This window comes from Hylobates moloch, unplaced genomic scaffold (genome assembly GCF_009828535.3).
Source record: "Hylobates moloch isolate HMO894 unplaced genomic scaffold, HMol_V3 SCAFFOLD_2, whole genome shotgun sequence".
Lineage (NCBI taxonomy): Eukaryota > Metazoa > Chordata > Mammalia > Primates > Hylobatidae > Hylobates > Hylobates moloch.
The window spans coordinates 156,271,617-156,295,902 of record NW_026652277.1 but is presented as its reverse complement, the minus strand read 5'-3'; the positions used below and the strand labels follow the sequence as shown (position 1 = coordinate 156,295,902).

General features: G+C 41.5%; 1 protein-coding gene across 7 annotated transcripts in view; it reads left to right on the top strand.

Moving 5' to 3' along the window:
* The window catches only part of NHSL1 (NHS like 1), a 359,178-nt gene that overhangs the window by 205,873 nt on the left and 129,019 nt on the right, over positions 1–24,286 (top strand). Inside the window, exon 1 of one of the 7 annotated variants that reach the window (XM_032160227.2) lies at positions 2,814–3,679. The exons of the other annotated variants lie outside the window; for them this stretch is intronic. Coding sequence (XP_032016118.1) covers positions 3,478–3,679 — 202 coding nt within the window. The 5' untranslated portion in view covers positions 2,814–3,477. Of the gene's footprint in view, positions 1–2,813; positions 3,680–24,286 lie in introns of those variants that run through there. 7 annotated transcript variants of the gene reach the window in all.

Here is a 24,286-nt window from a genome sequence, read left to right as displayed (position 1 = left end):
TATTAACCCTTTCCTTGAAGTGTACAGGGATGGGGACATTGGAGGAAAACATGCCAGTTACTAATGATACCAGTTCACCTTTGCTGCTGTGTGTATGCACACTCCATGGAGGGGGAGTTGAGGAGAGCGCTCAATAGCACTTCTGGTAAATAAAAAACAGCACTTGGGCTGGGCACGGTGGCTCACGTCTGTAATCCCAGCACTTTGGGAGGCCGAGGCAGGCAGATCACCTGAGGTTGGGAGTTCGAGACCAGCCTGACCAACATGGAGAAACCCCGTCTCTACTAAAAATACAAAATTAGCTGGGCGTGGTGGCACATGCCTGTAATCCCAGCTACTCGGGAGGCTGAGGGAGGAGAATCACTTGAACCCGAGGGGCAGAGGTTGCTGTGAGCTGAGATTGTGCCATTGCACTCCAGCCTGGGCAACAAGAGGGAAGCTCCATCTCCAAAAAAAGAACACACAAGGTTTAAGCATATATATAATTTTTTATTTTTATTTATTTATTTTGAGGTAGGGTCTCACTCTGTCACTCAGGCTGGAGTGCAGTGGTGCAGCCACAGCTCACTGCAGCCTCGATTTCCTGGGCTCAAGCGATCCTCCCACCTCAGCCTCCTGAGTAGCTGGGACCACAGGCAAGTACCACCATGCTTGACTTAACTTTTTTTTCTTTTTTTTTTTTGGCATTATTTGTAGACACGGGGTTTTGCCATGTTTCCCAGGCCGGGCTTGAACTCCTGAGCTCAAACGATTCATCTACCTTGGCCTCCCAAAGTGCTGGCATTACAGACGTAAGCTACCGTGCTAGGCCAGATATTTTTAAATTAAAAATGCAGCTGCAGGATGTAGAGAGTAGGGAAAAGAGAATTGTGTTCATTGTTTGGCTTCCATGGCTCCTTTGAGTGTGCACAGATGTGTGGCAGGGGGTCTCGTGAACCAGTGAAATGGTAAACAGCATTTGGGGCATTAATGGATTTCTCTGGTGAGATGGCCTTTTTTTACTTTTCCTTTTATATTTTGAGACTCTCAAACAGTGTTTTCTACTCAGAAAGAAGAGAGTGGATGTTTGATGTTAGCCACTGGTGTTATGCACAACTGTTTTTTACCTTTGCCTTTATAATGGTAGTCAGCCAGGCGCGGTGGCTCACGTCTGTAATCCCAGCACCTTGGGAGGCCGAGGCGGGTGGATCACGAGGCCAGGGGATCGACACCATCCTGGCTAACATGGTGAAACCCTGTCTCTACAGGCGTGGTGGCACGCGCCTGTGGTCCCAGCTACTCGGGAGGCTGTGGCAGGAGAATGGCGTGAAACCGGGAAGCAGAGCTTGCAGTGAGCCCAGATCATGCCCCTGCACTCCAGTCTGGGCGACAGAGTGAGACTCCGTCTCAAAAAAGGAAAAAAAAATAATAGTAGTCAAAGTGGAGATATTATTCCAATTAATAACTGAAACAGGCCCAGAGCACTTGGGGATGTAGCAGGCATCCCTGGTAAGTGTGTGAATCTCTGATCCCAGTGGTGTCGGATGCAGCCTGGTCCTCATTACTGACTTCTCTGTGTGACATTGGGTATGAGCATACTTTCTCTGGGCCTGAGCTTTCCTATCTGAAAATCAAGGAGTTTAAACTACGTGATCTCAAGGACTCTTTTAGCTTTTAAACTGAGGCTGCTTTGTAGCTTCTCCCTTAGTAGTACCTGTTCTCTGTCATTATTTACATGGTGTAATATGAACTGCCTATCCTAGGAACGCTTTGTGGAACTTCCGACTCTCTTCTACAAGTGTTCCTGTCCCAGTAAGTTTGTAGAGCCTTTTTCTTAAAATCTCAGTGAATTGGAGTAGATGTATGATGCAAAATCCTGGTTTTAAAATTTTTAATCAGTTTATTTTCTATTGCAGTTTGTTAATTTTAATGTATTTGATTGATGCTGAGTAAAGCAAAGTGCTACAGACCTAGTTCTCTACTTGTTGCTTATGTGCCTTACTCCAAATAACACTTGGGAGAAGGAGATGCCGACCCAAGTCTCTATGATGGAAAGTTGCAGGGACTTTTAACACCCCTAGGACCATGGAATTGCAGTAAGTTAGGCTTGGGTGAAATGCTACACCCAAATGCATTGCAAGTTGTGGCTCTAGATAGTTTGCAGAGGAGGCTCAGGGCTAGAGCCTGCAGCTAAGTGCCACTAGCATAGCTCTCTGATGACTCTTTGTGATAGGATGATCATTCAAGGTTGGAGAGGAATAACCCCCAGGGGCTCCCAGTGACAGGGCAGAGGAGAATCCTCAGCCCCACACTCTGGCTGCTGGTGACAGGCAGGAGTGACAATAACAGGTACAATAATGGCTGCGTTTCGCCTTTGCTGGAAGCTGGGAGTGAATAGCCAGGTCTGTTATATTCTCTTTGGAAATATACTTCCTTAAATGATGGACATTCCTAAATCTATCTAGGAATGTTGGATCGATCGATCTATCTATCTATCTATCTATCTATCTATCTATCTATCTATCTATCTATCTATGTATCTATCTAATCTATCTACTGTATTAACCCTCTTCTCAAACTTACAGTTTCAGAAGTGTGGTTTGATAATTCATAATCAAGTTCTTTTTCTTTATGCCCAGAAGTCTGTATTCTGCACAGACTTGCATACCCCTAGCTGCGCTAAAGTTCAGAAGTTTGAGCTGCCACTGAAGTATTGACTATGGAGAGGCGGGGTTTTCTGTCTCCAATGAGGTGCCTTTGGTTCTGGGAAAGCCTATCGTCTTTCGCAGGAGTGCTTTCTCTGTAATCCAAGCAATAGCCACGCAGCCAGTTTTATTGTTTGCGGAGTCCTGCGGCTCTGAACGAGCGCTTCACAGACGGAAAGGAAAGCAAGTGGGCGGTTTGTGATTCTGCCCTGTGCTGGGGCGAGTGAGCTGAGCTCTTTGATTTCTCCCAAGTAACCGTGTGGGTGAACTGTAAACTGGGTGCCTGGCTTGACCCTGACTCTTTTTCTCTAGGGTGAGGAGTTACTTCTTTCTGCAACCGACAGCTGGCTTTCTGCCCTGGTGGGGAAAGATGCCCAGAAGAGGAGTAGGATTACAATTTGGGATGCTAGGGACACGCCAAAGAGTCGGGGTGCCTTGGTTTTGTGTTTTGCAAAGTCCTGACAAGTGCTCCTGAAATGAACACGCTGCTTCATTTTTTAAATTATACTTTTATTTATTTATTATTTTTTGGCCGTGGATATCACGGATCTAGAAACGGAGTCCACAGTGTGGCTAGGGTAAAACATTTTTCTTTTCTTTCTTAACCCCTCCTTTTCCCTTTCTTTTTAATTGGGTGACACAGAAGCCGTCTTTTTGGATAATGCGGTGCCTGACTGTCAGCGTTGTCTAAGAGGGAAATAGCAGGCTCGTGGAGAGGACCTGGGCCAATGCAAAAAACCCGGCGTTTTGTTTGCTGGGCTGTTCTTTGTCTCTAGTTGATTTTGAAAAGAAGATGAAAAAGGAAGGCTCTTCAGGTTCCTTCAGACTCAAGCCGAATACAGGTTCTCTCTCACGTGCTGTGAGTTGGATAAATTTCTCCTCCTTGTCCAGGCAGACAAAGAGGCTGTTTCGCAGTGATGGAGAGCTCTCGGTTTGTGGGCAGCAGGTGGAAGTGGATGACGAAAACTGGATATACAGAGCCCAGCCCAGAAAAGGTGACTCGATTTTTAAAAAATTTAAACATTTGAAAAAGTTTGTTATGTGGAATTCTTTGTGTCTATCACTCCCCCTTCATGATTTTTGCCCCCATTAGGAGTTTCTTTTGAAATGTTTGTTTTTGTATTGGAATTCGGCATCATTTGTTTACATGTCTAAAATAAAAATGCTCTTCCTCAGCTTGAGCTTGTATCTTGTATCATTCAAAGAAAGATAAAGTAGCTGTTATTTGTTCTCGGCAGCCTCCCTCCCTCCATCAGAGCCACATGCTCATGTGACTTGTGAAAAGTTCAATGATAAACCACCACCCTAGCTAGAGAGAATCTTCTGCCCTTATAGCAATCTGGGGCTAGAACGTGGAGCTCTTGTGAAACTGCACTGAAAAACTTCGGGAATCGTACATAGTCTTCTTGCATCCTTCTTCTAAGATTGATGAATTACATGAATGCTTGAATTAAACCGGTGTTGGGCTGTGACATCAAGGAAAATGAACACGCAAGGGGCTTAACCCTGATATGTTGGTCCCAAGGAGTTTCTGGATTTTGTTTTTCTTTCTCCTTTCCTTCTTTTAACCAGAGTTTTTAGATTTCTATCAAGTTTCTTTTCAGACCGATGTTGGCTGTGTTCTCAGGATTAACATGTTTTGCCTCCAAGATGAAAAAAAAAAAATGCGAGTCCTGCTGGGAGAGAGGGAAACAGTTCAATATTTCTTAACACACCCCTATTTTACATTTAGATTTTCTGAGGTCTTCCTCTTAGTGTGTGTAGGGACTGAATTGTTAAGCTCTAAAATGGTTTCTCCATTCGGTGCAGTGGGCAAAGCCCAGTAGGGGAGTGCTATTTAAGTATCACAAAGGAATCAAGTCCAGACATTCTGCGTGATTGTGTTTTCCCTGTTTATCACATTCTTGTGCCAAGAGAAACCTTGCTGGAGTCTTTCAGGGACCTGTGCTTCCCCCTGCTTTGGAAAGCAAAACTACTGAAACGTGAGAGAATCAACTAAATACGTGCTTATGAGTATAGTAATTATATCGCACAGGCTGAGCGTTAATGCAGCCCTTCTTCAGGGTGAATGTGTGTGTAAACTATTTGTTCTTGTCTATTAAACTATGGCACAGGAGGGACTAGCTAATAATCTTTGAAGATATCAGTTGTTTATTATATCAATAAGGTGATCAACAATGAGCCACTGATTCTGAGCTTAAAAATGTGGGTTTTCAGTTCAAATGCTCTGTGATTGCCAGGCTTAGAAAAGGCATTTGTGCTTTCTGGCTGGAGTTGTATAGTTTAGTAAGTCCGTGAACTTTACTTTTCTAATTCAGGAATAAGCTGTGGTTTTGGTAAATGATTGGGTTGTAATGTTTGAAACAAAAATGCTTGGAGGGTGGATTCAGTAGTGCTGTGGTTGCAAGAGGGTATAGTTTTGTTTCCTTTGGGCTTTGCCAAAGGTTGCTTTTTAGGACTTGTTTGACTTTAAGTCAACCACTGTCAAGTCTCTGTTAACGATTGTATACATGTGAGCATGAGGCTGTAGGGTTTCTACTGTAGATGCTTCATCTGAATTAGCATTAAAGGAACAGAGACTGAATTTGTGTGTATTAGTTTTAGTTGGGAAATAAAGCAAATACTGTACACGTGACTTGTGGAAAATAAAGAAGTCATTGTAAAGGACAGGGGCAACTTGTGAAGGGAGGACTTGCTTACGTAGCGATATAAAAGATTGTGCCCTTTATCCCTTAATGGAATTGGGGATACAGTAGCTTCATGAAGATAAATGGAAGCATAATACAGGGTGTAAGTTTATATGTGTGTTTTTTTAAATAATTGGGCATGAATAATATGATTTTTGACATACGGTGTCAGAAAGAATCCTTAAAAAGCTGCTTATACATCAAAACTCGTGGCATTATATTCTGTTTTCGCATTTGACTTACAAAAGAAAATTGGCTTCCAACTTTGACATCTTGTCTCAGGGGCATGTTATAACAGTTGATCTTTATTCCACACAATTCCTTCCGTTGGAGAAATACAGAAGTGACATTTGTTAATGCAAGCAGATCAAAAGAGGAAAAGTCTTCAAGAAAAATTATGCAGAAATGAAGTTTTCTCATAGAAGCATCAAATAGGCTGAAACTCTAGCAAGGATTATCAGTCAATACTAAGAATGCCCAATGGCCATGTTAGGATTTGGTTGCAAATAAATATGCACTGGGAGACACACTGGTCTGATGGGAATGTGTAGCATCTTTTATATCTCTCTGCCCAAATCACGCACAGCCTAATCCACCTTTCTTTCAATTTATTCTGCAACCCCCCTAACTTACATAAACATTTTTTGATTTACACAGATTGCCAAAAACCTGCTCTCCCTCCTCCCTGCTCTCTCGCTCTCTCTCTCTCTCTCTGTCTCTTTCTCTCTGTCACACACACACACACACACACACACACACACACACACACACACACAACCATCATGCAGTGACAGCTAGACGTAGGGCAACTGTAACCAGCCTCGCATCAGTGGTCCCCCTGCGGGATCTCTGGTTGGCGGGGGTCGGGTTCTGCAGCTCCTGGTGTTCTCCCTCCCCTCCAGCAGCTGCTGCCAGGCCACACTGCTTGCCTGTTCCCTGCCCACTGTCTCCAGGTATGCTTTGCACCATTAGCCTGCTGAGCTCCTACCGTCAGTGTGGATAGTGTGTTGTATGACACACATTCAATTTCTGAAACAGAAATTCCCTTTTAATAGGGAATTTCTCTGCTGGATTGTTATCAGGAACATCAAAATAAAGTTTTTAAGTGGTTACCCTTATGGATATCTTTCAGTACAACAAACCCATAGCTTTATGATTTAATGTCAAGAAACTAAGGATAAAATTATAGTGCTTGATATTCTTTTTCTTTTGAGAATCTTTTTATAAGATTAGAAGCTACTATTATGCATTTTCTGATTAGACTACTGTTCCTGAGCTTAAAAAGTAATTACAAGATACATACTGATAGTTCCAAAGCAGCCACCAGTAAGCATCTGTATGTTTTCTTTCGTATGTATGTTTGACAGCACACTACAAGTTTCAAAATTCTCTTGAGTCCCATCCCCGTTTATACTCAGAGACGTAAGAATGACTTGGGTAACAGCAATGATCAATTCTTATATTCTTAGTATGATATGACCCACTACAGTAATAGATGATGTTTTGACTTAATTAGCCATACAAATCAAGGGTGTGAATCAGTATCTTCTTTATAGTAAAAAAAGTGGAATGCAGTGGTAGATAAGGCAATACATAACTTTTCACATGAAGTTGTAAGAGCATTTATTGGTGGAATCATTACTGAATACTATGTGTAGGATACAAGAAAGATAGCACGCAGGCCCTGAAGTCATGGAGTTCATGCTTAAACGGAGAAGCAGATAAGACCTCTAAAGCAGGGGGGTTAAAGAGAAAATGTAGGATAATTATGAAAAAGTGCAACACGATGACCTAGATGAGAAGGTCCACATAAAGGAACTTCATCTGGAACATTTTCATGTTTTGCATGGTCTTCTAACTGTTAGCATTTAACTGAACAAGATTTAATGAGTACCTGCGGCTTTTCCAGCACTGTGGAAGGTCCTTGAGGAAAACTAATGACTAGTAGTATTTTTTCTGTGCTTTCCCTTTCTTGCTCACGGAAATAAAACTAAAAGAGGTGGAATCATAATGGAGTGTCCGTCCTGTCATTGAGCAGAGCTTGTTTTGTTGTATCCCCAGCTCTCCATTTAGCTGGGCAGAAGCGTGATTGATGATCCTGGTATTGGCAGGTCAGCAGATAGAGAGGGTAACTGACGTGCAAAGCCCTGCTTTAAACAATGTTTCATCCTTTCCTTCTGGAGTTTATGGTACAGACTAGTAATGTTACCAGCTTTGAATCATTTGAATGTCAGTGTGCTCCCTTCTCAGCCACTACAAAAATGGCCAGAGAATGGCCATACTAAGTATCAAGGGTAATGAATAATCCATATACTAGATAATCAATTTTTGAGTGTGGGAGTTAGATCTATTTAAAGTAATTTCATCCCAGTTTTTCTCCTAATAAAATAGTTGCAGAAAGCAGGATCCTTGCACATAATTAGATTACTAATGACCAGATATTACAGTGGAGAAAAATGACATGAAAGACCAAAAGTAGCTAGGTCAAAAGTCAACATCCTGTTTCCATGTAAATAGCTGTGAATTTATTTCTGATAATAAAATCCTTAAATTGGTGGGATTTAGGAATAGCTTCCTGGGCCAGGCGTGATGGCTCATGGCTGTTATCCCAACACTTTCAGAGGCTGAAGTGGGCATAACACTTGAGCCCTGGAGTTCAAAACCAGCCTGGGGAACACGACGAAACCTGGTCTCTACAAAAGATAGAAAAAGTAGTCAAATGTGGTGGTGTGCGCCTGTAATTCCAGCTACTCAGGAGGCTGAGGTGGGAGGATCGCTTGAGCCTGGGAGGTCAAGTCTGCAGTGAGCCGAGATCACACCACTGCATTCCAGCCTGGGTAACACAGCGAGACTAGGTCTCAAAACCAAACAAACATAAAGACTAGGTCTCAAACCAAAAAAAAAAAATCCTCCATAAAAAATAGCTTCTTTATGGCATTAAGAAAACCTAGGAAATATTGACAAATATTGTCAAGTAGCATCACAAATTCAAGAGTGAAACAAGATCACTAAGTTTTATTTATTCTGAGGGTTACTACATATATTGGAAAAACAGCCAAAGGAAGTTTACCTTTGTGTCTTAACAAAAGAGATCAGTGAATGTCATGGTTTTCCTCTTACTTCCTACTGAATTTGACACTCTGTGAAAGAAACACACAGTGAGTACCACTTAATGTTTTATCTGATCCATTGAGACTGCCCTTTATTGATCTTTGATTATTATTATTTTTTCTTCTGAAGTTGGGACTCTGTTGTCTCACTGCCTTGTTTTATTGTAATATGTATTTATTTGCAAATTAAATTGTTGTTCAATTTAAATAATATTTTATCTACTATCCTTCCTTTTTTAAAAACTTTGTACATTTGTTTTGAGAAGAGGCATTTAAATTATGAAAAATCTTTCTTTTTAATTATGAAAAGTATCTTAAGAGTGATAAAAAGAAGCAACTTGTTTTCAGGGCTTGGGTTTGGAAGTGAGTAACCTGTATTCTTTTCCATTAAAATGTCTTTGCTAAGTTACGGAAACCTTCTTTGAAACTGATCTTTGTGAACAGTTTACTTTTATTTATTTATTTGTTTTGAGACAGAGTCTTGTTCTGTCGCCCAGGCTGGAGTGCAGTGGCACAATCTTGGCTCACTGCAGCCTCTGCCTCCCAGGTTCTAGTGATTCTCCTGCCTCAGCCTCCTGGGTAGCTGGGATTACAGGCACCCGCCACCACGCCCGGCTAATTTTTGTATTTTTAGTAGAGATGGGGTTTCACCATGTTGGCCAGGCTGGTCTTGAACTCCTGACCTCAGGTGATCTGCCCACCTCAGCCTCCCAAAGTGTTGGGATTACGGGCGCGAACCACCACGCCCGGCCAACAGTTTGCTTTTAATAATTTTAAAAGATCCTGCATATTATTTAGGGTTAATTTTTATGTCTCATGCAATTATTGTAAAATATATTTCCATGTAATTTCAGGGTGTTTTGGTTTAACTATAACATGTTCTGTCAAATTAGAGGGGTTTGTTGGTTTGCGTTTTTTTAGAAACAGGGTCTTGCTTTGTTGTCCAGGCTGGAGTGCAGTGGCATAATCATAGCTCCCTGTAACCTTGAACTCCCAGGCTCAAGGGATCCTCCCTGCTCCTGAGTAGCTAGGACTATAGGCACAGGGTACCATGCCTTTCTAATTTTTTATTTTATTTTATTTTTGTAGAGATGGGGTCTCTCTCTTTTGCTCAGGCTGAAATTGAACATCTGGCCTCAAGTGATCCTCCTGACTTGGCCTCCCAAAATGCTGGGATTATAAGCGTAGAGTTTTTTTGAAAACTACAGTATTTTCTATCAAATACTTCAGTTTAATCTCCTAAAGGTCTGCTGTGTTTGCACCTAGATGTCCGTCCTCATAGAGTTTAGGCTTCATCAGCTCTTACCTGGACTTCTAAATGATCTTCTGTCCTCTCTTGCTTTCTCCACTCTTGTTCCCCTTTGATCCATCCATGAGTCTACACTGTTTCCAGAGTGATCTTCCTAAAATACAAAATCCAGCTGGGACCAGTGGCTCAAGCCTATAATCCCAGCACTTGGGGAGGCCGAGGTGGGAGGAACATTTGAACTCAGGGGTTCATGACCAGCCTGGCCAACATGGTGAAACCCCGTCTCTACTAAAAATACAAAAATTAGTCGGGTTTATTGGTGCATACCTGTAATCCCAGCTACTTGGGAGGCTGAGACAGGAGAATCGCTTGAACCTGGGAGGCGGAGGCTGCAGTGAGCCGAGATCTCACCACTTCACTCCAGCCTGGGTGACAGAGCAAGACTCTGTCTCAGAAAAACAAAAAACAGAAAAACCCATAAAAACAACTGGATCACCTTTCTGTAGCTCCGCATTGCCTACAAAATGAAGCCCACATCACTTTACATGGCGTGAAACCTTACGAGATCTGCCGCCATCCTCTCCCGTGCAGAACTAGCATACAGCCTCATTGCTTTTTCACAACTCCAGAAACTAGCACCTCCCATTCCCTCTTATTCCCTGTGCCAGGGTGCTCCAGTTGCCTCCCCTGCCTGTTGACCTCCTACTTACCCTTCTAGACTCGCTTTAAAACTCTATGAAGTCTTCTCTAACATCCTCAGGCAGAGCTGATGGCTCTTGTCTCTATGTTATTTCTCTGCCTTCTTCATTTCCTCTCTAATCGTGTTTATCATACACTGGATTATGCTTACTTGTTTACTTGTCTGTGTCTTGAACTAGCCGTGACCTGTTTTAGGATGGAGACGCAATCTTATCTTTTTTTTTAATCCCCAAGGCTAAGTGCTCAATAAATGGTTGCTGAATGGGTAAACTTAACACATCTGGGACTCGGTTAACTGGTGCTTTGTGCACAGGCTAATGTGCTAAGCAAATACTTTCTGAATTTGGCTTAGGCCGGCTAGTTTTTGTATTTTTCATAGAGATGGGTTTCAGCATGTTGGCCAGGTTGGTCTTGAACTCCTGGCCTCAAGTGATCCACCTGCCTCGGCTTCCCAAAGTGCTCGGATTACAGGCTTGGCTTGAGCCACTGCCCCCAGCCTGTTTTTATGTTTTGGGAAGATCACTCTAGAAACAGTGTAGACTCGAGGATGGATCAAAGGGGAACAAGAGTGGAGACAGCGAGAGAGGACAGAAGACCATTCAGAAGTCCAAGTTATAGGTAGCACTATATGCTTATTACCAGTGCTCTCAACTCTGGACTTTTTTGAGTGTAATAAAAGAGAGGATTCTGTTTGTGGGAACATAATTTCGATGGCATACTTTTGGTGTTTTCTGTTGCTTCACTCACACTATGCATGTATCAAGCACTTTGGATAAAAAAAAAATTTGATCAGGGCTGTTTTGACCAATTAGTAAAGTTGGCTTTAGTGAACAGAGAGATATGGAATTAACGATGCCAAGCCTGATAAGAAGAGGCTCCATGGTGCTATTGCAATCTTTTCTTAACTGGTTTCCCTGCTTTCACCTTTGTACACACCGCTCCCCTCCCCACCAATTGGTCTGATCTTAACCTAGCAGCCTCAGTGATCCTGTTAAACCTCAAATATGAGTCATATGTAACTTCACTGCTTGAAACCCCTCAGGTGCTTTCCTTCTGCAGGGAGTTGTTGAATAGCTAAGCCTTGACAATACTCTCTTAAGCCCTATACATTCTGCTTCCCTTACCCCATTGCCTCCTTGTGCTTCCTCCTCACTCTCTCCTCCACACTGTAAAATGGGCTAATACCTATTCATCATACATACATACCAGTAGCAGGTACAATTTATTTATTGAATAAATGAATGTTCGTTTTATAGATATGCTGTAAGCCTACAAATTCGATCTATTGCATTTAATGATACTGGCCATTGGATTGATAATCTTTTCACTATCAATAGTTGAGTCAAAAAATGTCTTTATCCTAGTGTAGACTATGCTATTATCTAGAATTTCCAGTTGTGGAAGTGTCTTCGGAGTGCTTGTATAACCTAGGCAACTCAAGTGGAACCTATCACTTCCTTTACTTAATCCTTCAAGGAATTTGTATCTCAGTGTTGACATCAAATCCTGAAATGATTAAAATACTAAATTGAAAGTCATGTCTGAATCAGTCGACCTATCCATAAGCTTAACAATAGCTAATATTTAGTGAATGTTTACCATGGTGAGACACTATTATTAAAACTTTACATGAGTTCATTCATTTAATAAACATAGTCTGGGTATCATAAGTGACCAATAAAAACAATAGTTGGTTTGGTAAGGAAGGGTCAGATCATTAGAGAGAACTGAAAACTAGGCAGAGAAACAGATGTGGGGAGACAGGGAACCGAGTATAGTTCTTCAAATGACATTGAAAGCACCTAGGATGTTTTGGCGTCAAGGACTTAATAACTTTTGGTTTAAGGGCAAATACTCTGCTTTGAGAATATTTGAGTATGTGCTTCATACTTCTCCTAGATTTGAAGCCCTTGGAAGTCTAGCCTGTGTCTTTTTCAAGTGCCTTGCACTTTGCAGATAGTAAGTAAATATCTATTGTGAATACTCAGTTGAAGCTGTATTGGAGGGAAACTGCTCTGGTTATGGTGTGCAGAAGGGATTGGAGCATTAGGGGTTAGAACCAGGTCATCTAGGGGCTGTTGTAACCGAGAAAAGACAAAGTTCTGGTTGAAGGGATTATATAGGCACATGAGGAAAAGTAGTAATGAAATCACAGATTTTCATGTTAGGCTATCTTTTTTTGTGTGTGTGTGAGACAGAGTCTTACTCTGTCCCCCAGACTGGAGTGGACTAGTGCGATCTCGGCTCACTGCAGCCTCCACCTCCAGGGTTCAAGCGATTCTCGTGCCTCAACCTCCCCAGTAGCTGGGATTACAGGCGTGTGCCACCACGCCTGGCTAATTTTTGTTGTTGTTGTTGTTGTGTTTGTAGTAGAGATGGCGTTTCACCATGTTGGCCAGACTGGTCTCAAACTCCTGACCTCGGGTGATCCACCCGCCTCAGCCTCCCAAAGTGCTGGGATTACAGGCATGAGCAATCACACCTGGCCATGTTAGGGTATCTTTATTAAGAGAAGTCACAGATTTTCATAATTACTTTTTCCCTTAGCAACGGCATCTGTAATTTTTTCCAATGTATAGTTATACTTTTTCTAGCCTTGTGAACTATGGGTGGTCTTTACCTTATATTTCTAATCTCCTTAATTAAAGATTATATTTATGGCAATCACTGTCTTAATAAATGTGATTGGAACATTTATGTATAATCAACGTACACACTGTTCATATACACAAATGTGTGTGGTGTGAGGCTGGGGATGCCTGAAGCTGGTTGCAGTGAGGTAGCTGTGGTCTGCCCCTCTTCAGCCCGTACCACACCTCTTCTCTGTTCCGTTGAATTCAGCATCTCTGAGCATTCTCTATCAGTTCATTGCTGACATTTGATGACTGACTAGTAGATATCATAGACATTAAACCAACATTTATTTATTTAGTTTTTGCTAAAATTTGTTACTGTGCTGGCTGCATCTTGCTTTAGATATTTAGGCCGTAAGAGAAATGGTGAATGCTTGCCTAGGCAAGCAGTTGTCTGAGACCATCTTCCCCCTGTGGTTGTAGGGGGAGGATTTGTTGGCCAAGTCTCCCAGCCAGTGCTTCTCCTACCAATACCATCATTTGCTGGGCTCATTTCTAGTGTTTGGGTGCATGCTTGGGTGTGCGCCTCATGTGGCGGGCACATCGTGGGTTCTTGTGTTTGGAGAGCCCCTCGTGCTGCATACACTTGATATAAAGCAACCTTCTGAGTAACTCACACTGAGGAGCGACACTTTCCCAAAGTCAATGTGAAAATGGCTTGAATTGTGAAGTTACCGGGAGCAACCTGGCCTACAAGGCGTTTCCTAGAGTGGGAGCTCTTTAGGGTTGGTGGAATGGAGAGGGACTCTACTTTCCCATTTTCATGCCCTCTTATTTTTGAAAAAGACTGTATTGGGAATGGTAGTGAATGGAAGAAGCTGGCAGTAACCTGGAGGGAAGAGGAGGGAATAAGCTATAAGGAAAGAAGAGATCATGACTCCTATATTGATCCGGTTCCACGCCCCCCGCCCGCCGCCGCTTAGCTAAGACTTTTTGGATTCCCATCCCCTAAGTAATCATGGTTTGTGGGAGCTTGGTCAAATTTCTGAATATGCTGCTTGCATCGCTAATTGTACACTTGTAGTATTGTAGGTTTATTTGTTTTTATGTTTTAAGACATAGCTGAATAAGTTTTTGTGCATTATTGAAAAAAGGTATAGAACAAGAATAAAGGCTAATCTATACACTGGTTAAAATAATTTTAGTGGTACAAGTAAATTGTCAGGTTTGGGCTTAATATATGTTGGCTTTCTTGAAGGAAAACTCACAAGTATTAATAAAAGCCACAAGCAGTTGAGATTTCTTTAAACAGTATCACTTGAGTTTTGTCTTTTCCATAAACTTGACTAGAGAACATGAGAATAAGTATATTTTATTGTCGATTCAGTTCCCTTGCCTCTATTCCCTAAGCTTCTCTTTCACTTTGTAACTAGAAACGCCTCAGCTAAAGCAGAAACTGGGTATCTGGTGTTTCTGGATTGCCTTCTGAGATAAACCAGCATTCCTTCCTGAGTACGGGTCGGTATTACCTTAGTCTTGATTGGTTGGGGATTCTTTTACAAAGCAGACACAAGGCAATTTGTGAATTTACCTTGTGGGTGGTTGTGGCTGGTGCTTAGTTTGGTTGCTGTGATCATCTTGCCTGGTAGTTATTTATTTACATAAGTTTTTCACCAGGAGAAAGTACATAGAATGCTCTGACTTCCTGGAAAAAGAACTTTGATTTCTACCATAAAGTCATTTCATTGCTGAGTTCTTCAACACACTCTATTCCCGTTATAAAAAGATGTTTTAAATATTTTTTCCTTGCTAGCTTCCCAAGTCCAACTCTTTGTCCTTAAGTGTGCATGCCTGAGTGTTGTTCTGTCATAAGGATCTTAGCTCTGTTCCATTTGCAAGCCACTTTTGAGCCACTGTGTCTCATTTGTGTGCTGTTGATGCTTTATGAAGCTGGCGAGGTTGGGGTTTCTGTCCTTCAACATTCCTTTGGATCAGCAGACCTTGGTTACATCGCCACTCTGGAGAATGTGTTGGTTTATTCAGTTGATCTGTGTTCTTATGTCACCGTAACCAGGGGAAGGTTATGCCACTGACTTTAGAAATCTCAAAGGTTATGTTCCAACTCCAATAAAGGTTTGAACAAAAATCCAATTAGTAAATTCTTCTCTAGTAGTTTTCTCTAGAATCCATGCTTGTTTCAAATGGGGGAAATAATCTCCTACAGGAACTATGGTGTGAGTGTTTTGGGGTTTTCAGGGCCTGAAAAGTTTAATTATAGTTTACTTTTTAAGTCAGAGAGTTTAAAAAGTTTTGTTTATGTCCAAAGTAATAAATACACTTTACATTGGTTCCCATGCCACACATGGCATATATGCATGGCATGCGTACATGGTATCGCTTTGTGGAATGATTTACCTTTACTGTGTGTCTACATATGATACTGTTTTCTCTGTTTATTCTATTTTATGTTATCAAACAGAAAATGTCAGTCCTGACTTACTACTTGATTTATGACCCTCAAAAATGGTGCTTTCGGTAGACTTCACTTCTTTCAGTAGGGTGTTATTATGCATGTGTATCACATAGCTTTTTTTCCTCAATATTTAGAAGTTACAAGCTATGACGGAATTTCTGTAGATAGTCTGCTGTTGTCTTGGTGTTGGAGAAAGGCCTGGTGTACCAGGAGTACTTTGAGAAACAGTGTAGAGTAGTGATGCCTCTCAGAAAACCATCTGGCCCAAAACCCAGCTTGTGACTCTGAGCCACCTACGCATTCACCCACCATAGGAAGTCCTTTTCTGAGTTCCCCTCTGTGCCCCTAGTCCAGGACCCTGTTGGTGTATAAGCCTTGAAAGTTGGCAGCAGGACCGAGTGATTTCCAACAGGAGCCTTGCTGCCTGCTGCCGGGCAGTGTGGAAGAGCCTGCTAATGCACTCAGGCTGATTCCCTGCACCTGCTCACTGGCCCTAGGGAAAGCCCATGAATAGCAATGTCTGGCCAGTTTCTGCCCTGATCCTGTAGATTTCTCTGTCATTATGCTTACCAGCCTACTGTCCATCCCCCATAGGGGAAAATTAGTTGTGAAGTTTAGTCCAAAACTTTAACTTCCAATTTTTGGATTCTAGCCTGTATGTAGCAGAGATCCTATGTCGGAACTGGAAAACAAAAGCAATGTTTTGGTGGTTTTCTTTTTTTTTTTTTCTTTTTAAAGAGATAGAGTCTCCGTCTGTCGTCCAGGCTGGAGTGCAGTGGTGCAGTCATAGGTTATTGTAACCTGAACTCTAGGGCTTAAGGAATTCTCCTGCCTCAGCCTCCCAAGTAGCTGGGACTACAGGGGCCTGCCACCATGCCTGGCTACTTTATTTTATTTTGTTTTTTTGTAGAGAAGGGGTCTTGCTATGTTGCCCAGGCTGGTCTTCACTCTTAGCCTAAAGTGATTTTCCCACTTCAGCCTCCCAAAGTGCTGGGAATATAGGCGTGAGCTACTGCCTGGCTGTAGTGTTTTCTTTGAAACAGTTACTGTAAAAAACTGGTAATTGGGGCCAGGCACTCTAGCTCGCGCCTGTAATCCCAGCACTTTGGGAAGCTGAGGCAGGCGGATCACGAGGTCAGGAGATCAAGACCGTCCTGAACATGGTGAAACCCTGTCTCTACTAAACATACAAAAATTAGCTGGGCATGGTGGTGCGCTCCTGTAGTCCCAGCTACTCGGGAGGCTGAGGGAGGAGAATTGCTCGAGCCCAGGAGGCGGAGGTTGCAGTGAGCTGAGATTGTGCTACTGCACTCCAGCCTGGGCGACAGAGTGAGACTCTGTCTCAGGGAAAAAAAAAAAAAAAAAAAAAAAAAAGCATGGGCACAGTGGCTTACGCCTGTAATCCCAGCACTTTGGGAGGCCAACGCGGGTGGATCACGAGGTCAGGAGATCGAAACCATCCTGGCTAACATGGTGAAACTCCGTCTCTACTAAAAATACAAAAAATTAGCCAGGCATGGTGGTGGGCGCCTGTAGTCCCAGCTACTCCGGAGGCTGAGGCAGGAGAATCACTTGAATCCAGGAGGTGGAGGTTGCAGTCAGCCGAGATCGCACCACTGCACTCCAGCCTGGGCAACAGAACAAGACTCCATCTCAAACACCCCCCCCCCCCCCCAAAAAAAAAAAAAAAACCCTGGTAATTGGTTAGAGATACTTTTCTAAATTGTGATCATATGGACTAGATGTTAACTTGTATAAAATACTAGAGGAGTATGCCTTTTACTTATTTGTAGTTCCATATAACAGAAGCTTGCCTCGTTCATCTTTCAGAATTCTAAAACAATTGAAAATATTTTTTAATGAACATCTTTCTAAAGTATAGTCTACACCCAGAGCCTGTTTACAGGTCATGGTTTGTGCAGTAGTCATGCATGGTCTTTTTTCATCATGAGGATAGTTCTGTGGGAGTGGCAGGACAGGTGGCATTGCCCCTTTTTGTTGTGAGCAAGCAGTTCCTGCAATATTAAGACTTGCCTGAAGCCATAGAGATAATTGGCATAGACTGGATTTGAATCCACTTCTCGTGACTTAGTCCCACACTCTTTTCATGACACTTCAACAACTCTGCTCAAAGAGTACAATTTAACCTTGTTTTAATGCCCTGGTGTCACTGTGACTAGTCATTGGACCTTGTAATAATCTGGTGATGCCCTGGTGGCCGCTGAATATTATAGGGATCTTTGCTTTGGCATGAAATGGATCTCCGCAGTGTTCTTTAACTTCCAGTGACTGTTTTGTATTTCACTTTTGCTGGAAGCCTTTCTCTTTCGACAGTGTACTTGCGCCTGTCTCTGGTAGTCCCCACCACTCTTTGGCTTGGTGTTGCTCATGTGTTACTTTGTGTGAGGGGTCTGGGTAACCCAGTGTATTGCAACAGTATTGACTGGAAGATGCATGAGATCCCGAGCCACAATCCTGTGGGCAATGCTGTCTGGTTGGAGGCCATTTTGATTTCTTCTTTGCCATATTTTGAGTGGTTGAATTTGTCAGAAAAATGATCCGTTGATAAGTGGATGTTACTCTAATATGTAACTATGTTTTTTACATGTTTATCTTCTGTTGGCTTTTCGTTTTGGTACGGTGGAATAAAGTACATGTTTGTGTTAACATCATGGACTAGTGACTGTATTTGGCCATCCTGGTGTTTTCTGTAAACATTACATTTTAATCACTCCTGTAAAAATCACTCTGAGTTTTCAAGGAGGATTATCATCTACTGCTTTGTTTCACTTACTAAGCAAGTATGCTTTTAAACCTTGACTTCACCATTAACCACTTTCTCTAATAACATGTCGATTGTCACTCTCTTTTCTCCATCTGATATTTAGACACCAAGTTTATTTACTCATTTTTCATTTGGTTGAAATTGCATCCCCCAGATTTCTATTTCGTGTTTTTGTTCATATCCTCTATATTTAAAAAGTCAAGAAATAGTGAAGATAAGACATATTTCAATTATTTAAAACCACTTCTACTCTACTAAACATTTTTGGCCAAATACTTTAAATGATATTTGAGCCTCATGAATGCGAATGGGAATGATATAAAATGTGGCTGAAAAAGCTGATCTGACTCTCTGGTTTTCCATGAATTTGTTAATGAACCACTAATATCCCAGTACAGAGAATTCACATGACTTTTTTCTAGTTTGTGTTGAAATGCTATAATCCCCATTTTGCATTTAGATCCACAGTGTTTGCTCAGAGTACTTTGATTTGCACATAGGAGACCTACAAAAATGTTTAAATGCAACCTGAATTAATTGAAAATAGAGATTACAGAAAATTCTGTGATTCAAGAAAACAGGGCTCAGAGAAAAGAAAAATAGTTTCCAAAAGCATTGTTATTCCTTCTCTCAGTCTCTAAACATTGAAGAATTGACAGAAGAGTCTCACTCCTGATAGGAAAAGCTTTTGGTACTTTACATGGTTACTCTCTATTTTGGTTGTAAAATATCAGAGATGGTGACAGTTTTAAAGGTGTCTTTCTTTTCTAATGAAATGAAAACTCAAAAAATTCTGACTTTTGTGTTTACCTAATGAGAGAAATCAACTTTAGTAATTATTTAGAGAGAGCTCTTATGGAAGCAACGACCACACATTTTCTTCTCTTGGTACCATTTGAAGCATTTTAGTAAATATTTGTACACAGTCTCTAAATTGGACATGTGAAGGGATCCAAGTAGAGTTAGCTTAACAACAAGGCTAACTAACGTGTCAGGGCTGGAAGGAACCTCCGAGATACCCTGTCTGATCCCTTGTTTGGCAGCTAAGAAGGGAGAATGCAGAAAAGTGAGTTAGTTGCTCAAGGCCTGTACCCAACAGGGCCCAGTGAGGCTATGTCCTTACATTCCTTTGTCCCCTCTTAAGGTATTGAGAGTGTGTTCCTTTCTATTAGTCTCTTTAATTTTGACATTCCTGACTGCCCTTGAGGGTCAAGTGACAAATTCCTTTTCTGACCTTACGGAGCAGGTTTTGGAAGCGTCTTAGTCACTCTGTATCACACAGAAAGTTTTCTGAGCAGATGTGCAGAAGATAAGCAACTTACCATAGCAAAGACAAAAGGGGAAGAAAGCCAGTCCTGAAAACAGGCTTTCTCATGTCACTTTTATTCCACACAAACAGAATTCATTCAGTTTTCAAAGAACGAAAGAGGAAAAAGAAAACAAAAACAAAAAACCAACCCAAGGGCACCAGGCCGCAGCCTTTCTTTGTTAGGAACTGAAGTCCCTAGAGACAGTTGAGTAACTTAATAGAGCTGTCGGAAGCACACCTGCCTCGAAAGCAATAGATGCATTTTAAAACTTTAAACTTAGCATTCTATTTTTGACTTGGAACTTTTTCCCTCTTGAGTGGCTGTAGACTTATTATAGTTAATAGCTGAGTTTACAAAGATGCATTAAATAAAAATGGAACACAAAGTAAATCCCAGCCATTACCATTAACAGAATGGTAAGTTACTTCTACTAGAACTTTATTGACTTTAAGCTAGAGAGAAAGAGAAAGAGAGAGGTAAAACAAAAATAAAAAAGGAAAAGGCCCAGATCATGTTCGGCATGATCAAGAGGAGGATCAGAAGAGCTGTTTTCGTGGGCCGCACTGTGCTCTGTGGCTCTCGTAACTCTGTGATTATCATGCACCATGGCAAGACTCCACCCCTGAAGATGGTCTGCCGATTTGAAGAATCATTTTCTTGCTTATTTTTAAACTCTTAAAGACAGGGAAAAAGACTGAAGGAGCCTAAATGCTGTGGTTTCCTCAAACCATTATCGTTGTAAATCCTATGGGTCCTGAAGTAACTCACTATTCCCGAAGTTCCAAATTGCCTCACGACTCAGAAGGCTTGGCAGTTGAAAGGGAAATTATTAGCTTCTTCCTTGAAACGTTGTCACAAGGTTAAAGGGGGACAAAAGTTGGTGAATGTGGTGAATTTCAGCAGTAAACTACCTTTTTATAGAAATTCCATAGTTCTTTAGAGAGCTTTGAGTTTTTCAAATACTTAGTTGGTTTCAAAACACAATATTTTAAACAAGTAGGCCTTAAAGAAATTAAATATTAGAATAATATATTCAATTATCTATGCAGAAGTTACCAGAAGCCTGGACATTTAACTTGGCATACCTTGCTCTTAATATCTTAGTATGTCTTCTGGAATTTTATCTTTTTGTTTGATGATTAAAAGTAATTATAGTCCAGTTACTCTCTCTGGTTATGTTTTACTAACACATACATTGTGGCAGAACTGTGGTCCGCCTGGTTGGTTGGTATGTGAACTTGAATAATTCTTGATTTTGTGGGTGGAGGAGTTGCACCTGTTTCTGTAGTTGAAGGTTGATTATGGTTTTTACTTCCTCAGATTACTCAGATGCTGAGGAGAAAATGACACAAATGACTTTTTTTGGTGGGTGGAGGGTCCCATTCATCTGTATATATTGCAAGTCAGTTTATCAAGGAGCACGTTGAAGAAATACACAACGTGAAAGGACCTACTGTTGTATCTTTCCTATGAGGTTATTTTTATGTGCTTTAACCTAAACCCTCCGAAATATAATACACATATGTTAGGCATAGTGGCAATGGCAAAGAGAAAACAACTTAGACTCCAGTGGTTTTGTCTTTCTCTCCTGTAATACTGTTCCTTATAAGTTTACTAAGAAAGGGAATTTGGGGACATTATTATGACATCTTTCGGTATCCTCCCTCCATCTGGACATACCGGTGTTAATTCTTTTGTAAGAGATATTTCCAGAAAATATTTTTCTTCCTTTTTCACTTCCATCATCCTTCAAATATTTAATTCAGGCAGAATGAGGGTAGGAAAAACTGCTTTCTGAGTTTGCTGTGGTGAAGTTGCCTGGAGAGAGAATGGTATCTGTGTTTGTGTGTTTGTAAATGAGACTCTTTCAGATTATTAATCCTTTAAGGAAACGATAGTTTATAAAGATTTCACCATAAAGTTTAACTATTAATGATCGCTGACTTTCATTTAATAATGAGTTTTAATACTGTCATGTGTAGGGAAAATACGTCTATTTAATTGTAAGGAAGATATGACTTTTCATAGGAATCTATGCTGGTGGTTATGTGTCTTATCTAGGTTTTATATACTTTCCACTAATGATTTGCTTTTGGATGAAACAGCAAAGTAATAATAATTCTGCTTTACATATCTGCGCAACAAACATGGATCACCTATCATGTTCCAGCGCCCTGAAAACTACCGGAAGTTAAGTGTGAATGAGCAAGTTGCTGCTTTAAGGAACACTCACGCTGGGTGGGCAGAATTGTAATACCATGCCAGCCACGTGAATAAAGTGCCATGGGACATAGTGCAAGCTTGAGATTGATCCTGCTACTGGAGAGGAGCATGGTTAGAGGAGGCTTTAGAGAAGTAAAAAGCAGAGTATAGGGGTAAGGGCTGCATTCCAGACAAAGGGGGCAATAGCCTGATTCAAGACAATAGAGGTACAAGACCCTATGGAATATGACGCAGAGCTTACCAAGGGGGTCACTTAATGGGATACGTCCAGAATAGTTTGGAAAAAAAATACTGAGTACAAGTCCAGACAGGCCTTTATTTGCTACATGAGGAGTTTAGGATTTATCCTTATCTTGTGTTTTTTACATAAGTAGAAGCATGATTTTTTTTTCCTCTGGAGGGAAAGGATGGTGCAATTGGAGTTATTTTGGAAAGATGTAATATGTGTGAAGGTAGATTAAAAGGTCAGATTTCCAAAGAAAAAATATCAACTACAAAGGTACCAAGGAATGCTCTGTCTCAAAGAAACATCTCAGCCACAGGCACTATGCTTTGAAGCGACATCAGGGCTGGATAAATAGCCCAAGGTTCCATAGTAAAATCTCCTTTCTGCACTGCTGCTCATGAGGTATCACGGTGCTTCTGAGGAAATGAGTGGAGTTACAGACTGGAGCTCAGTGGACAGCAGTGGAAGTCAAGGCAGCTTGCCACAGCTAAGGGCAACCAAAAGAGGCTGGAAGGTTATCTAAGCCAAGAGCCCAGGTCAACTTGGAAACTCATCTTTACCTTCCCTGGGAAGATGAAACCAGAAGGACCTAAAGGTTCTTACAAAAAAAAAAAAAAAGAGAGAGAGAGAGAAAAATCTAACACTTTGGGTGTTAGGAGAGCTAGCTAGGGTGCCATGAACGAAGGCACAAATTTCATGAAAAGGAACCAAATGAGGGCTACTTTCTTGACTGTGATGTCGAGAGACCTAGGCTTGGCTACAAAGAAAAAAAAAGTTGAAATAACCTCAAGAACTGGCTCAGGAGGGTGTATATAGATATCTATATCTCTCCTGGGAGACGGAGCCTCGCTTTGTCCCCCAGGCTGGAGTGCAGTGGCACGATCTCAGCTCACTGCAACCTCTGCCTCCCGGGTTCAAGCGATTCCCCTGCCTCAGCCTTCTGAGTAGCTGAGACTTACAGGCGTGCACCACTACACCCAGCTAATTTTTGTATTTTGAGTAGAGACGAGGTTTCACCATGTTGGCCAGGATGGTCTTGATCTCCTGACCTCGTGGTCTGCCCGCCTCGGCCTCCCAAAGTGCTGGGATTACAGGCATGAGCCACTGTGCCCGGCCCCAGGAGGGTATATTTTTAAATGGTGAATTACAGCAGAGCTCCCATGATTCAGGGAGGAAATACAGTAATGTGAATGTGTCTACCCAAGGCCAGAGGCCATTGAAGAGCCTCCATGAAGCATTTGTGTAGTTGCCTTACTGCTCCATGGTTAGTTTGAGTCCAGCACAAAATACCCCAGGATTCAGCTGTTTCCTAAAAGAAAATGCAAAGAGGATGAAGGTTACCCTTGGGACTCAGTAGATCAGGCCTGGCTCTGGAGTGGAGAAAACTCAAACAGGATACAGGCTCAGATGATGTTGGGAAGAGGCAGTGTCCAGAGCAAAAACTCGCATTCCATATTCCCCTGCCTACAGAGCTGGACGGACTGAGGGCACTAAAATGGGGACTGGGTTTAAATCAGTTTCCCTGGTGAGCCAGGGAGAAAGTGAAATTAGCCAGTTTAAAGTTACAATGCTATAATTCTTTTCTTCTTTCTCTTGTGCCTGAGGTAGTAATAAATATATAGAAAATTACCCAGATTAAGTCTCTTGTCTGAGAGATTCAGAATACTGGTGAAACTAGAAGTATTGTAGAATAGTAGGGGAGTGGAGAACGACTAAAACTTGGGTAAAATGTGTTAGTCATGGTCATAGGTGCCACCAGAGTGGATTCTTCTCTAGGGAATTGGTTTAACCTGGTCATTCTCATCTTAAAAGTGTCAGAGGGTTTCAGCATCTCCAATCTCTTGCATCCAGGGGGAAATGGAAAGCACTGTGATGGGAAATATGTCTTCAGGCTCCTCCAACTTCACAAGCTTCTCATGCTTTAAAAGCATGTCTAGAGATACGGCTATGAAAATAAGCATTGCCTGTCTGAATACAGTAGCCCCACCTTATCCTTGGGGGATACGTTCCAAGATCACCCAGTGGATGCCTGAAACCACACATAGTACCAAACCCTATATATACTATATTTTTCTTATACATCCATACCTATGATAGTTTAATTTATGAATTAGACACAGTAAGATTAACAACATAACTATAATAATAAAATAGAAAAATTAAAATAAAATTATAACAGTGTGCTGTAATAAAATTAATATAAATGTGGTCTCTTTGCCTCTGTCTTGATATCTCTCTCTGTTTTAATATTTTTGGACCTCAGTTGA